We start from the raw sequence: 14,937 nt of genomic DNA on the forward strand, positions 1-14,937 counted from the left end.
TGTGGGCTTCATTATTTCTTTAAGGCCCTCAGTCATGTCTTTGATACGTTCCCCATACCTGGAAAACAGCTAAGCCCCCTGGTTTGATTGTCTACGAATTGCTGGTTCAGTTCACTGAGATTTCATGGCTCAGTGTTTTCTGTGGGAATAGGGTCTCTCTTTTCTCTCCCCCTCCCTCTCATTTCTGTTTTTCTCTATTTTTCCTCTCCCTTTCTCTTCTTCCTTTCTATCTTTCCTTCCCTTTCCCTCTTTCTTTTTCTTTCTAGCAAATCCAAAATAAAGTTATTAATTGTAGGAAACTGCTTCTCTGTAATCTTTTCATAGTGAACTCTAAGTTGATAGAAGCTGGCAAGATTGTACTAACAGCAATAGGATATATATTTTGATTTCTTTTGAGTTTGACAATATAATACGTTATCCAAAATTATAAATAATCTTATTTTCAGATGCATTTTTTGGCCATCTGTTATTTTCTTTAAAAAAATCAGACTTGCTTCCAATTTTGTGCCATCTGGCAAACTGCAGTTTTCTTGGCAAGAGATCTAGCTTGCCATTGCTTTCGTCATAGGTCTGAGAAAGTTTTTCTTTCTTTCTTTCTTTCTTTCTTTCTTTCTTTCTTTCTTTCTTTCCCCCTGATTTATTTCCCTCTCTTTTCCCTCTATCTCATTCTCTCCCTTCAGCTCTCTTTCATTTCTTTCTCCCTCTAATTTGTTTCCCTCTATTTTCCCTCTCTCCCATTCTCTCCTTCCAGCTCTCTTTCATTTCTCTCTCTATCTCTCCCTCATTCTCCCCTTTTCTCTTTCATCTCTTTCTTGCGCCTGCAAGCAAAATATCCTCCTGGGCTGGGATCATGGCGGCGGGGACAGCGACTCCTTCCGCTGCCACCACTGAGAAGTGAGTAGCTGGCTGCGCTGCGCAGGAGACTCCTCAGCGCCAGACTCCGGTCGGTCCCCTTCATGTTGGCTCAGGAAAGAGCCAGAGCAGCCGTCTCTGGATGCAGAGAGGGAAGAGCTCCAGAGCCCTGCGCAAGGAGAGCCCTGTGCAGCACAGGAGAACTGGAGCTCTTCCCTCCCTGCACCCAACCAGCTGCTGCTGCTCCCCATTCCCCTCCTTCCTGAGCCAACCCAAAGGGGACCGCAGCTCCTGCTGACTTGAATCTGGTGCTGAGGAGTCTCCTGTGCAGCGTGGCTCCCCTGCGCTGTGTCTCCATTTACTCCCTTCATTGTGCAGTGGTGACAGCAGGAGGAGAGTCGTTGCCTCCTCCGCCTTGATCCTGGCCCAGGAGGGTATTTCGCTTGCACATGCGCAAGAGATGAGCACGAGAAAAGGGCTGGAGCTCTTCCCAACACTGAGTTGCCTGCGAAGGACGTGGAATGGCAAAAGCAGGCGAGAGGCTCGTGCCTTCTTGGGGTGGAGAACAGATTGCGCGATTGGGTCAGCAGGGAGCCTCTCTTTTCCCCCTCCTCTCCTCCATTCCGGCTCCTACGTTCCCCCCCCTCTCTGATCTTGGGCGCTGGGCCGCCTTCAGAGAGAGGAGCAGCAGAAGCCCCTCCCCTACTGGCACAAGGTTCCGTTCTTTCCTCCTCCAGCGGCTTGCGCGGTGATCCCACCTCGCAGACTTCCAACCAGTAACCCCCTCCTCCCGAAGCAGCACACCTGGGAAACAGCTAATCCCCCTGGTTTGATTGTCTACGAATTGCTGGTTCAGTTCCCCTGAGCAATAAAGCCTCTCCCTTCCCATTCTCCCGCCGTTCCCTAGCTTGTCGTGCATTCTTTTAAAAAATCGGGACTTTTTAAAAACGCCGCGGGACAAATTATTAAAAATCGGGACTGTCCCCCCAAAGCGGGACATCTGGTCACCTTAATCTACTATCAACCAGTGCAATAAAAGGAAGCCCAAGGTTTCCCAAGTGATTTCATGCCTAAGGCAGAACTAGAATTCATGGTCTTCCATTTTCTAGCCCAGTTCATTAACAACTACTTTGGCTTTCTAATCCATAATATGAATGATATAAATTTTACAGCCTTTTTAAAATAAATGCTCAGAATTGAAATTTTCTGATGCAGGAGTCTCTTTGGCACCTTGTTGTTGTAATTGTTGATCATCAATTGTTAAATAGATATTTATTTCAGCAGGTTTTCATTAAATTTGGTTGATTTTATTGGTATTAAAATTACTGTTGTATGTCTTCAGACTATTTTTGTTTTATCATTTAACTTTGTTGTATAAGTGGAATAGCCTTGGACATATTTGGGTGCAAAGTAGTTTTTTTATCTGTATTAATAAACTATTAATATTTAGTATTAACGTTTTATTAATCAGAATTGTACATTCAAAGAAAGTAATTTTGATTATTTTGATGCTCATTTTTATAGAATTGCATTATTTTGTCCCTCTTCTTTTAATTTTGGTGGCTTCAATAGAATTCCATAAGAGTATACAGATTTCTGCTTGCCATCTGTTTATTAAATAACTTCCATAGCCCAAGAGGGGCTGGATTCTCTCTATTATATTTGCATTGGAAAATAAAAGCTGTTATCTAAATACAAACATATTATTTCCTCTAAGATGCTTAGCCCTTTCTGTTATATTTTTCCACTGAAATGAAGGCAAAAGAAGAGTGAATACTATGAAGGATTTTGTGTCAGTGAGTGGGAGTGGCAAAACTTGAAAAGAATCATTGAATCGAATATAATTTGGGTTGTGTTGGAGTTACCTAATCTGTGTTTTTGCTGACTGTCACTATTCCTATTTTAAAGAGCTGCATAGGCATTTCTATGAAACAGAAGTAACTTTATCCCCATTTTCTTTCTGGCATGCTTATTATGACTGTTCAGTAAGCAAAGAGGATCATGGAAGTGAAATTAAATAGAACGTTTTAGTAAAAATGTGTAAATGAGATTCACTAAACATTTTTTAAGTTGTACTTTACCTTATAGGTAGTTTTAAAAATAGACCATTTATGTTGATTTGATTAGCTGAGGAATAGGGGAATAGCATTAACTAGAATGTTTTTTAAAAAAAATGATTGCAAAACATAATGTAAAATCAAGACTCCAAATCTTGAAATGTAATTTTGATGAATTAAATAAACTTGTGCCTTCAGTACCTTCTATAAATTGTAGGCAGACATTCTAACCAAGTTTTACAGTGACCATACTGATTGCATTGATTTTTTTAAGGTATATTCTATTAATACAATAAGCCTTAAATTTTTGTTACATTACACCTTCTTGGGAAACAAAATGATGTAATGTAATAATTGGTGAAATTATTGTTCTAAGGTGGCATAAATACTTGCCAAAAGTTTTGGTGCAAATTAATTACATTGTTCAATTCATTTACCATTGTTGAACAGTATTTTCCACATGTATTGCTACTGTTAACCGTCATTAAATTGCTAGCTACCAGGCTCTTCAAATAGTTTGCCTAATAATTTTTAGAGTTGCAGTCCCAACATATTTAGAAGATGTTAAACAAAGTTAATTTTATCCTATACTTTATGTGCTTACCTGCAAAATAATCTCTATAGAATTGAGCTAATTTCTGAATTATTATGAAGATTTAATTCAATAACAGCATATTAACAAAACAAAATATTGTTGAATACTCCTGATGCCTTAAAAAAGAAAAAGAAATAGAGAGAGATAAGGTGTAGGACAAGTCAGCTACTGTCCTAAATTTTTTGCAAGGCAGCAAAGTATTTTGTGTATTTTATGCATGCCCAGGATTTATATTGGAAGCTAGTTTCCTAGGGCAGGAATGCAAAAAATCTATACAAGCAATTGCCACATAGATCTGAATATAGGAAATCTTATACCAGTTTGCTATTTATTCGTGGAAAACATGGGGAAGGGGGACCGCAGGTTAAATCCAAGAGGATATCATATTGGGAATCAACTTTAATGTTATTTCAAGTTTATGTGAAGCTTCAGGCAAATTCAAGTTTCTTATAGGGAGCCTGATAGTCCATGCTTGCTAATAGTAGCCACCAGTATTTCTCTTCTTAAATACTTGTTTTGTTGCATTTCTGTTAGTTTTTTTAATTCCCAGTCTTTTTAGGTAAGAGATGCTGGCCTAGAAACCAAGAGCTTGTGAGTGCCTTGAGCATGAAAGCTGGCTTGGTGACCTTGGGCCACTCATTTTCTTTCAATTCAACTCAGTTCACAGGGTTGTTTTTATGAGAAAAATAGAAGGCATGAGTGTTTGGATAACAATAGCACCTAGACTTATATACCGCTTCACGGTGCTTTACAGTCCTTTCTAAGTGGTTTACACCGTCACCCTGTTTCCCCCAACAATCTGGGTCCTCATTTTACCAACCTCAGAAGTAAGGAAGGCTTGAGTCAACCTTGAGCCTCTCAGAATTGAACTCTTGGAGTAAGCAGTGAGTTAACCTGAGATAATGCATTCTAACAACTACACCACCACAGGTCTTTCACTTTGAGTTGATCAAAATATATAAAAGGAGGCCATAGTAATAATATAATAGAAAAAATAATGCCAGATTTGAGAAGATAATAGCAGATAGCAAATAGCAATGTCTACAAAGAAGCTGAAGAAACAATGGATCAGCTAGTTACTTACTGCAAGAAGATCAAGCAGTCTGATTACAAACGGGGCTGTGCTCATCTCCGTTTCTAAGCCTAAGAGCCAGCGCTGTCCGAAGCGGTCTCTGTGGTCATATGGCCAGCATGACTAAACGCCGCATGGAACACTGTTAGCTTCCCACCAAAGGTGGTCCCTATTTTTCTACTTGCATTTTTACGTGCTTTCGATCTGCTAGGTTGGCTAGCAGTGAATACAACATGAGACAAGTAATGGGAGCTCACTCTGTTACGCGGCACTAGGGACTCAAACCGCCAAATTGCCAACCTTTCTAACAACAAGCTCAGCGTCTTAGCCACTGAGCCACCGCATCTCCTGATTACAAACAACATCATAACAAATGGGACATTTCTGCGAGAAATACCATTTGTCTGCAAGCAAGAATTGGTGGAAACACAAAATAGAGAAAATAATAAAAAATGAAGGAGCTAAAGAGCTAAGGAACTTTAGAATTCAAACAATTTGAATTGTGGTTGGGATGCAACATGGTAACACAGTTAAGTGTCACTGTTATAATGGTAATTGCCTGATAAATGAAACGATTTAATTGAAGATTATTAGTGAAATATACGAGATTACAAATGTATAACTATTATGAATTATTTATATAATTAGAAATATATGTACATAGTTTATTTCTTCAACTTACTATAAATGAGATTGCATACCATATTTTTCGGAGTATAAGATGCACCTTTTCCCCCCAAAAAAGAGGGTGAAAATCTGGATGTGTCTTATACAGAATTTTTCACCTCCCGAAATCCCCCCTCCTTCACAAAAATGGACGTGCAGAGTCTTTGAGAGGCCTGCAAAGTGCTCCTGGGGGCTGGGGAGAGGAAAAAATGAGCAAAGGATGGGCTGGTTTTTGCTCATTTTTGCCCCACCCCAACCCCCAGGAACACTCTACAAGCCTCCCAAAGCCGGGGTTTTGCAAAAAACTGACCTTTTTTTCCTCGTTTTTGCTCACCTCCTCCCCAACCCTAAGAGCACTTTGCAGGCCTCTCAAACTCTCTGCATGCCTCATTTTTCACAAAAAACGATGTGTGCAGTGGGTTTGGGAGACCTGCAGAGTGCAAAAACTTTTTTTAAAATTTACCTCTTCAAAATCTTGGTGCGTCTTATACTCTGGTGCATCTTATACTCCGAAAAATACAGTACTTCACACTTTGCTCTTCAGTACATATGGTGTGTTGTTGCACATCAGATTTAATAAAATATAGGTAGTCCTTGACTTAACAACCACTCATTTATTGACAATTCAAAGTTATGACAATCTTTGAAAAAGTGATTTACAATTTCTCCTCAAAGTTATGACCATTTTCCACCCCATGATCATGTGATTGCAATTCAGGCACTTTGCAACCCAACCACATTTCACCGCCAATTGCATTATTCTATGGGCATTTGATCACTATTTGCAACTTTTTCAGCCAGTTTCCAATAAGCGGCAGAAATTGAGGAAATGACCACATGATTCAGTGATTTGCTTAACACCAATGGAAAAAAATGGTCAAACAGATCTGGTCAGATGATTAGGTTAATGATTGCATTCCTTAGCAACCACAATTTCAATCACAATTATGAACAAAAATAGAGGACCTTATATAATAACCCAAGGAAATTAGGACATATAGCGTAACTGAATAAATATTTTTCCCATTATTAGTTGACTTTCCATTATGGTTTTCATATAAGGGAAAGGGATCACAATAACCCACAGAATTGTGATCTCGCAAGATAAAAATAATTAATCCTGATTTACTTACAGTTACCTATTTTTAAAATGCAAGAAATATTTATATAGCTAATTTTTGGTCTGATAGCTACACTTAACATACGTCCATGGTGAAACATTTGTATAAATACCCTATCAAAACATGATTCAACACATCATTTTTCACTAATTGGATAATTTGTTTTTATGTATCCCAGGTATGTATTGAATTCTTGTTCACATAACTCACTGCATAGAACTTTCTGCTAAAATATTTCATGTAGCTTGATCCTTCCCTCCTTGCAATTAGAAAACTAAGAATTTTTATCTTTCTATATGGGAAGGGGCATTTCCCTTTTAAATGAGCAGATAAATAAAAGTCCAACAATGAGAGAGGAAAATATTTAATTGCCAGAAAATTTTAAGGGCATGGGGGGGAAATAAAGGGAGTAGGGAACAATGCTATTTCAGTCCCTTGACTTTACATTTCAGTATTATTTCCAAAAAAACTGCTTCTTGATGTCTCTATTCAGGTAGTCTTTTTTTAATGGTTGGTCACTCAGTAACTATTTGAAATTATGATGGACTCCCAAAAGATAACCTGGTTCCACGTGCACCCACCAAAAATACAAAAACAAATTAAATTACATTGGCTTATATTTTATAATTTACCTTATTTGGGTATTCTTTATAGTCATTTTTATTTTTTACTGTGAAAAATTGTTTTTATTGCTTTCTGAGTGATGCATTTAAATTGCAGTGCAGCTAAAGACAAATGTCACAATACTGTGAATAAAGTGTCATCCTTTTCATCAATTTAGGAAAATAACAGCATTAATAATGACTTTCTACAAGGGGATTTGTTAATATAAAATATAACCAATAAAAATAATTTAAAAGATATTTTTCTCTTAAAAGCAGAATATGAGCTTGTTAACGGATCCAAGTTCTTTACAAACCCAATTTCTCAGCAGTAGCCTAAAAATCACCTAAATAACATGTTGTATTATCCCTCCATCTATGCATACACAATCATACACAGACGGAAGTCTTTTAACATGACTGCTTGCAGAGAATGATTTCCCGAGGACACTGTCAGTTTTATAAATTTTCAGCAAGATACTTGAATTTTATAGCACCTAGTTGCCTCAAGAAAGAATATCAATAAGGAAGATACTAGCTAGAAACATTGTGATATCCATTTCTTAAGCTTTCTCAGATAAATTCTGGAATCCAGTTAGTGATTGTCCAAATTATATTCATATACTCCTATGAGACTCCTTCAGGTCTATTTGAAGAAAACTATTAGTTTCATAATTTAAAGGGAAGGAAAGGAGAAGAAAAAATATGTTAACTAATGTAGTGGCATGCAATTTATATCTCAAAGGTGCTTTTTCAAGAGGCAACTGGACTTTCTGTTATTTCTTTGAAGACATTTCGCTTCTCATCCAAGAAGTTTCTTCAGAGAGCTGAAGAAGCCTCTTGGATGAGAAGCAAAACATCTTCAAAGAAAAAAAAAGACAGTCCAGTTGCCTCTTGAAAAAGCACCTTTGGATCAGCTATGACCTGGATGACTGAGACTCTCCATAGACATGCAATTTATAGGTTCTGTATTTAAAGCTTTTTATATCTTTTGGTAGTTCTTGTTAGTTGGTGCTTTGACCACTATGTTATACAGCTAGTTGCTCATAAGCAGTCATGTAAATTACTATAGATGTGGTTCTACTTTTCTCAGAATATATTGAACAATGTTAAGGTGAATTTTCAAGATTTTTTTAATTGAAATATAATATTTGTTGAGGAAGAACAATTCTTCAAATTGAGAGGCAAATCGGCAATATTATTTACAACTAATAATACCCCAACAGGTACTTTATATCATTTAAAGTATTCTTATATTTTGCATTGTTGTAATCTGAGATTTGCAAATTAATGGTCCAAAGGATACCAAACTTCAGGCTTTCATGTTCTAGAGCAGAAAAGGTAGAAGGCAATTGTTTCAGAAATATTTGAAGAAAAATTGGAAAGTAATGATAAAGCAATTGTTATATAATGCTTTGTTTAGTTATGAAACAAATAAAAAATTATATACTATTTAAAACTAACCTTAATGTACCAGGGTTTGCATAAAACAAATCAGTAGGGAAACTTAATTAAAAATCATGCTTTATTTTTCATACTTAAAATTAACCAACGATAAAGTTGACTTATCTACAACAATTTATTCATAATATAAGGGTTTAAAACCTTTTTCATTATAGCTGTTGTGTTTTATGTATTTGCAGTAAGATTTAGAAACTGTGAAGCAAGCAGAAAAGTCCATTTTGAAAGCAGCGCACCAGCAGATTTCAGAATTGGTGAAGATGGTGTGGTATATGCAGCTAGAAGCTTTCAGCTTTCTCCAGAACCCACTGAATTTTTCCTGTATGCCAGTGACAAAGAAACAAAGGAACAGTGGCAAGTGATCATAAAACTAGGTCTTGATCCAAAGGATACCATAAAGGTAAAATGTCTTAATATATTTTAGAAATATATATGAGAAAGGGGTTCATAATTTATCAATTCTTTTGGAATTTGTACTTAATTCTATGTTCTAAATATTATTAATTTTCAAAATGTTTTTCCATCATCCCATATCACTGAAAATATAGTTGTTTACATTTAAAATTTGCATTGGTACAGGAGTATATTTTTAAAAGGAAGAAATATGAATTGGAATGTGTCTTTTAAATTTTAAATCCCTGGAAAGCACTCAATATTTATTCAAGCAGTTAAATCTAAGCAAAAAATAAATAAATAAGCCATTTGCTTTTCAGGCCCATCAGTCAAGTTTATAACATTGGAACTTCAGATTTACAAATGAAGCAGAAAAAGCAATTCTGGCAGAAAGTATTGGCTTTGCTTTGTGCCTCAGTAATAAAATGTTGGGGTGTGCATGTGTGTAAACTATTCATGACTCCACTGCCACTTTAGAGAAAGGAGCCTCCCTCTTGTATAAAGTGCTCTCAGCCAAGCTGGAAAGAAATCTTGCTCAGCCTTGTTGCCAGTAGGCATTGAATGTGCACATTGTTTGGTATTCTGCTATTTGTTCTTTTAAAAAGTATACTGGATAATTTATGTCAATACATATGTACACAATAAAATTAACAGTTATAGGCATAAGATTGAAAATATTGGAAAAAATGGATTTGATTCATTCATAACATTAATTTATATTAATATCCCAACATGGAATAAGAAATGTATTTACATTTAAATAATCAAGAGTTAGCTCCTGAACATGGACAAAGGCTTATAGTAATGAAAACTTTCATGCTGGTAATCTTGCTTTTTCCAGAGAATTGGAATTTGCATTGCTGTTTGCTGGACTGTGACTTTCCAAACCTGTAATCATATTTATGCAGTCACAGAGCTTGCTGTTCAGCTAGGATATCATATTTTTTTCCAGCTTGTTTAACTGCATGACCAGAACATAAGCAAGCCCAGTCTTTTAAACAAGGTCTCAAATACACCTATGTGTGTATATTTAGTATGACTTAATAAGTTGTCTGAAATTTCATCTTTTTGAGGACTGTATAAATTGGAGGAGAGATACTTTAAAATTATTGGCAGGCCAAGCAAGTTACTTGGCTGATTGAATGCATTTGGTTGGTAGGCCAGCATAAAGTTAATTTGTTATTCTGCATTTCTAGCTCAGAAGTATCACCAGCTATATAGCTAGACTTGCATATGTATATACGTGCTGGGTATTGTTTCTAGGACTCTTAATTCACAACATGGTCCTGAGCACATTCACTAAAGCTTTGTTGAAAGGTCAACATATCGGTGTTTCAAACAAACAAAATACATTTCTATTTATTTATTGATAAATTATCTTAGTGCTTCAAGTCTCCAAAATGTTTTCCTATTAGATTATCTTCTGTAAAGTAGTTAAGATTACTTAGTTGCTGAAAACATCTGGCTTCCATAATGTAAAAAGAAACCATTATTTTTTCTATTCCACATTTAACTGAAAAAAACGAATATTGTTTTAAAGGATTGAAGAAATATGTCTTTCTTTGTTTTTACCATATGCATAAGCAAGCTAGCAATCTGCCAGCATCAAGAAGCAAAAGCCAGAATGCTTATAGATGCAGAGAAGAATTGTTGACACCCTGCAGAGATTAATACCTACTGTGTAAAGTGGGCCATCTACAGCATCCATCATGGCTGACATAGGTTTAAAATAATTACAACATTAATTCTATGGGATTTAATAGGGTCATAAATATTTGAGACAGTCCTTACTACTATGTATTAAACTTCCTTAGAAACTCAAATTATATTTTAGCACACCCAAGTCTAAATTTAATGTACAGTAGCACATTACCTGAAGTGTAGCTCCAACTAATGAGAAATATCTAAAGGCATACTGTTAAATTTGGAATGGTATTAACTAGGCTGCAGTTGGAACATAAAAAGTATAAAGTATAGAACTAAGATCTAATAAATTGCTTAAAACTTGTACTTACTTTCTACTGATAGAAAACAAAGTAGGTATTATATAGGGGTTTTTTCTTATTCCACATCATGTCATTTTGTGAGTTTGGGGGTTATACATTGTCTTGGGAAGCCTTATTTTATATCATTTAAATCTTTGTTCATTATGTAAATGTATTTAAATATTTGTATGCTGCTTTCTATTTGAAAAACCTTAAGTATCTAATCTGTACTAATTTTCATTATCTATAATTGCAAGGAACAAAAGAAAATGGAAGACATTGTATTTCCTAGACAACAAAATAAACACAGCGGCCATCTGCAAAGGCAGAAGAGAGATTGGGTTATCCCTCCAATCAATTTGCCAGAAAACTCCAGAGGGCCATTTCCTCAGGAATTAGTTAGGGTAAGACAAAGAACAGAACAGAAGAGTGTTATTGAAGGAGTTTAATAATGGTTTTCTTTATCAAAAAGCTGAGATGAAAAAATATTCCATGTTTTCTTATCAAACATGAAACCAGGTTATTAACAGGTAAAGAAAAAAATAATCCAAATTGGAGAATTTTTGTTGTTCATTTTGCTTTAATATAAGTCATTTAAAAAATGATATCATTTTTGTAAGTATATATCATCTCCATAAATTTATGGCATTTGTAAAATGATATCATATTATAGACATTCAGATTTCTGTGGGTCTCCCCTCAAATAGGTTTTAAAATAAGGATATACACATTTATTTTACATTCGATCCATATTTTCTATTGAATGGTTGTTGGCATGAGTCGCTTTGGATAGTAAGATGGGAGGCATATCAATTAAATAAATATTGTTTTTATATTTAAAAAATAGAAGATCAGAAAGGATTAGCCTAGGAGAACCCTACACAAGCTGTGGTTACACAAAATAGTTAAAATCCTTATGTCCAGAAGAAGTAGTACAAAATGGCAAGTTGATGTTCCACTGGTTCTGTTGAGGCATAAGCAAAATTAGGATACTAGATCAATGACATAATGGAGACAGACTGGGAGAGGTTAACCTCAAGACCACTACTGTTTGTTATTGCATTGATTCCTTTTTCAACAATACTGATCAAGTCAGGACATGGCTATCAAACATCAAAAACATCTACTAGGCTATCCTACTTTAGTACTCTTTACATGGACTGATGATGTATGGAAAACACCATCTGGAGTAGAATCTTTGCTCAGCACTGTCTGATCATACAGCCAACTATTACAATGGAGTTTCCTTGGTAGGAGCAACAATTTCCAGTTCTCTCATGCTTTGTAGCAGAACAGGCAGTTTAGTTTGTTACCATGGGTGAATTTCCTTTGATAATAATACTTGATAAATATATACTTGGCATTATGTAGATTGCATAGGCCAGCACTACCTTTTGTATTAGTAAGAAGTCTAGTGCAGTTCATTTTTTTAAAAAGTTAGCTTGCTGATTTTTGCAGTTAAAACAATAAGCTAGATAATAAAATGTAAATGATTTCTATGGCTGTTTCTATGTATGAATGTGCATATTGGTAGATTTATTTTAAGCATCTGGTATATTTTTATATTTAACAATCTCACCATCTTCTTGGTATATAGATCAGATCTGATCGTGATAAAAGCCTTTCCCTGCGATACAGCGTTACTGGTCCAGGTGCTGATCAGCCTCCAACTGGCATCTTTATCATCAATCCCATTTCAGGTCAACTATCAGTGACAAAACCATTAGATCGGGAGCAAATAGCTTCTTTTCATGTAAGTTTTTAACCAACAAAGTTTAAAATCAAAGTTCTTATCTAGAATTATTATATCAGTTTTAGATTTTAAATTCTGTAAATGGAATTACTTGGCTAGTTTAACAATTCAGATTTGATTTAATGAATTAGATAAAAGAAGCAACATGAGAAACTCTATTATATTTTCTTTAAATTTCCAGTTACAAATTCAATCACATAATTTAGAAGAAATGTTTTTAATGTGAAAGCTTTATATGACTATTAAATGGGGACAGTTATTTCATAAATAAAATAAATTACCATGAGATATTTCTTTAATTGTGTAGTACATTAAATATCTAAACATTTAAACACCGTGGGGGTTTAATTAAATTAATTGCAGAAGAGAAAATAGATAAGAGGATGCATGGATAAATGGATTACTAGAAAAACATTTCATGTTTGATAAATATTAAAAACTCTGAAAAGTGAAAGAGAAGGACACCTAAAGCAGCCCAACATGCTGTCTAATTGTTATAGTTTCTGGCAGCAGACTCCACTGATAAATTTTCCTTTGGGTGACAAAGTATTTTCTTGGGCTATCTTATAAATTAGTCTCATTTAATTATTTTCATTCTAGTATTATGATAAGAATATTTTTCCCACCTTCAAATAATTCCTCCTTCTGCTCCTCCTTTTCCTTCCTTTTTTCCACGCTTTCTCCTTCCCAGAATGACTTTTTTTTCTGCTCAGAAGTGTCTTGTCTTGTTTTACTAATTTTAGACATTATGAGATTTTTGTAATTCAGGATATTTACCTTTTAAAATCTGTTTTCAAGTGTTTGAAGAAACCAAAAGAGGATAACAAAAGAAGACAAATAAATTGTGTTAGTTGATTCTGTTTAAAATGTCCTGCCAGCAACAATAATTACCTTGTCTGATGATACCTGTTTTTTTTTTCTGATCTTAAAAAAATATCTTTTGCAGCTAAGGGCACATGCCGTAGATGTAAATGGAAATCAGGTGGAAAATCCCATTGATATTGTTATTAATGTCATTGATATGAATGATAATAGACCTGAATTCCTACATCAGGTTTGGAATGGGACAGTCCCAGAAGGATCAAAACCAGGTAAAATATTATAAACTTAAGTAGTCATTTACGTTATATTAAATATTAAGTTACATATTTTAATATTGTAGAACTTTTTAAACATTTAACTTAAATTACACAGTCGAAGGAAGTATATAACAGTTAAATTGTATTTGTCTCAATAAAAATTGGCCACAAGTTTTAGTTAATTGATCGCATCTGTATTGAAAGGAGATAGAGCTTGCAGAAGCTGCTTCTTAATATCCATTTTCATTGACTCAAAATTGCTTAATTCAGTTCACTTGATTTGACACATGACAAATTTGTCCATAGGAGAAACCAAATCTGAATCTTTTCAGAGATCTGAAATTCCATGTTTCCTGAAATTGACAATAACAAATAAACATAATTATTTCTCAGATAATTACTACTTTAGCACAAATTTGACATAAATCAAATGATCTACTTTATGTATTCTTTCTATCATAAATATCTGTTTGGTATGCCATTATCCAATAGAATTGCAATTGCCTAGGTTTGGGGTTTTATTTATTTATTTATTTGAATTTGTCAAACAAAAACGAGAAGAATAAGAGAATAAAAGTACAATGACAGGGACAATAGGCACATTAGTGCACTTATGCACACACCCTCTACTGACCACTTAAGCATGAAGTAAGGTCCATATAATTTTATAATTTTGCAAATTTTATTTAATTGATCTTTGTTTCTGTTCCATGCTTAGTTGTAAAGATGATGACTGTGATAGTCATGGTCGTATTACGTTATATTTAGACACAGTCTACCAGATAGTTCTAGCTTGATTCGATACTTTGGACTGTTCAGTCCTTCCCAAGGATTTAGAATGACTAAATATATAATTGTAATATATTCACTGTTCAACTTAATGCAACATTTTGCAATTATGTGTTATCCATTTCTATTGTGTCGCAAATGCTTTCCAGACCTTTTGTTCTTATGGTTGGTCACACAGTCAACCAGATTTGGCATTTTTACCATATATTGAGTACTTTCCAAGGATCTTGTAGATGATGTTCAATGGTGTTGCTTTTTATTTTTGTTGTTTATTACTATTATTAGAAAATTGACACTTGACTCCAAAGCTCACGGTAACACCATCATTGTAGTATAGTAGTGAATTACACAGTACAAAGAAGCAGATTTAGAAATGGAAGGCACGTAGTGTGAAAAAAATACCTTAATAACAGTCATAACATTGGTATATTCAAGGCTTTATTATCTTATTGTAATGTTAGAAAGGACACTTAATATACTATTATTACCATCATGCTGCTAATATGATGATG

The 14,937-nt window shown here is 34.8% G+C and overlaps 1 protein-coding gene across 2 annotated transcripts in view; it reads left to right on the forward strand.

Moving 5' to 3' along the window:
* The window catches only part of CDH2 (cadherin 2), a 167,075-nt gene that overhangs the window by 124,645 nt on the left and 27,493 nt on the right, over positions 1-14,937 (forward strand). Inside the window, exons 3-6 of one of the 2 annotated variants that reach the window (XM_087707135.1) lie at positions 8,609-8,826; positions 11,071-11,208; positions 12,402-12,557; positions 13,504-13,648. In XM_087707135.1, the coding sequence (XP_087563261.1) occupies positions 8,609-8,826; positions 11,071-11,208; positions 12,402-12,557; positions 13,504-13,648 (657 nt within the window). Of the gene's footprint in view, positions 1-8,608; positions 8,827-11,061; positions 11,209-12,401; positions 12,558-13,503; positions 13,649-14,937 lie in introns of both variants that reach the window. The other variant, XM_087707134.1, reaches the window with a different exon arrangement.

The sequence above is a fragment of the Thamnophis sirtalis genome, unplaced genomic scaffold (genome assembly GCF_051295495.1).
Source record: "Thamnophis sirtalis isolate CommonGarterSnake01/CBP01778 unplaced genomic scaffold, rThaSir2_p1.2 scaffold_2, whole genome shotgun sequence".
NCBI classification, from domain to species: domain Eukaryota; kingdom Metazoa; phylum Chordata; class Lepidosauria; order Squamata; family Natricidae; genus Thamnophis; species Thamnophis sirtalis.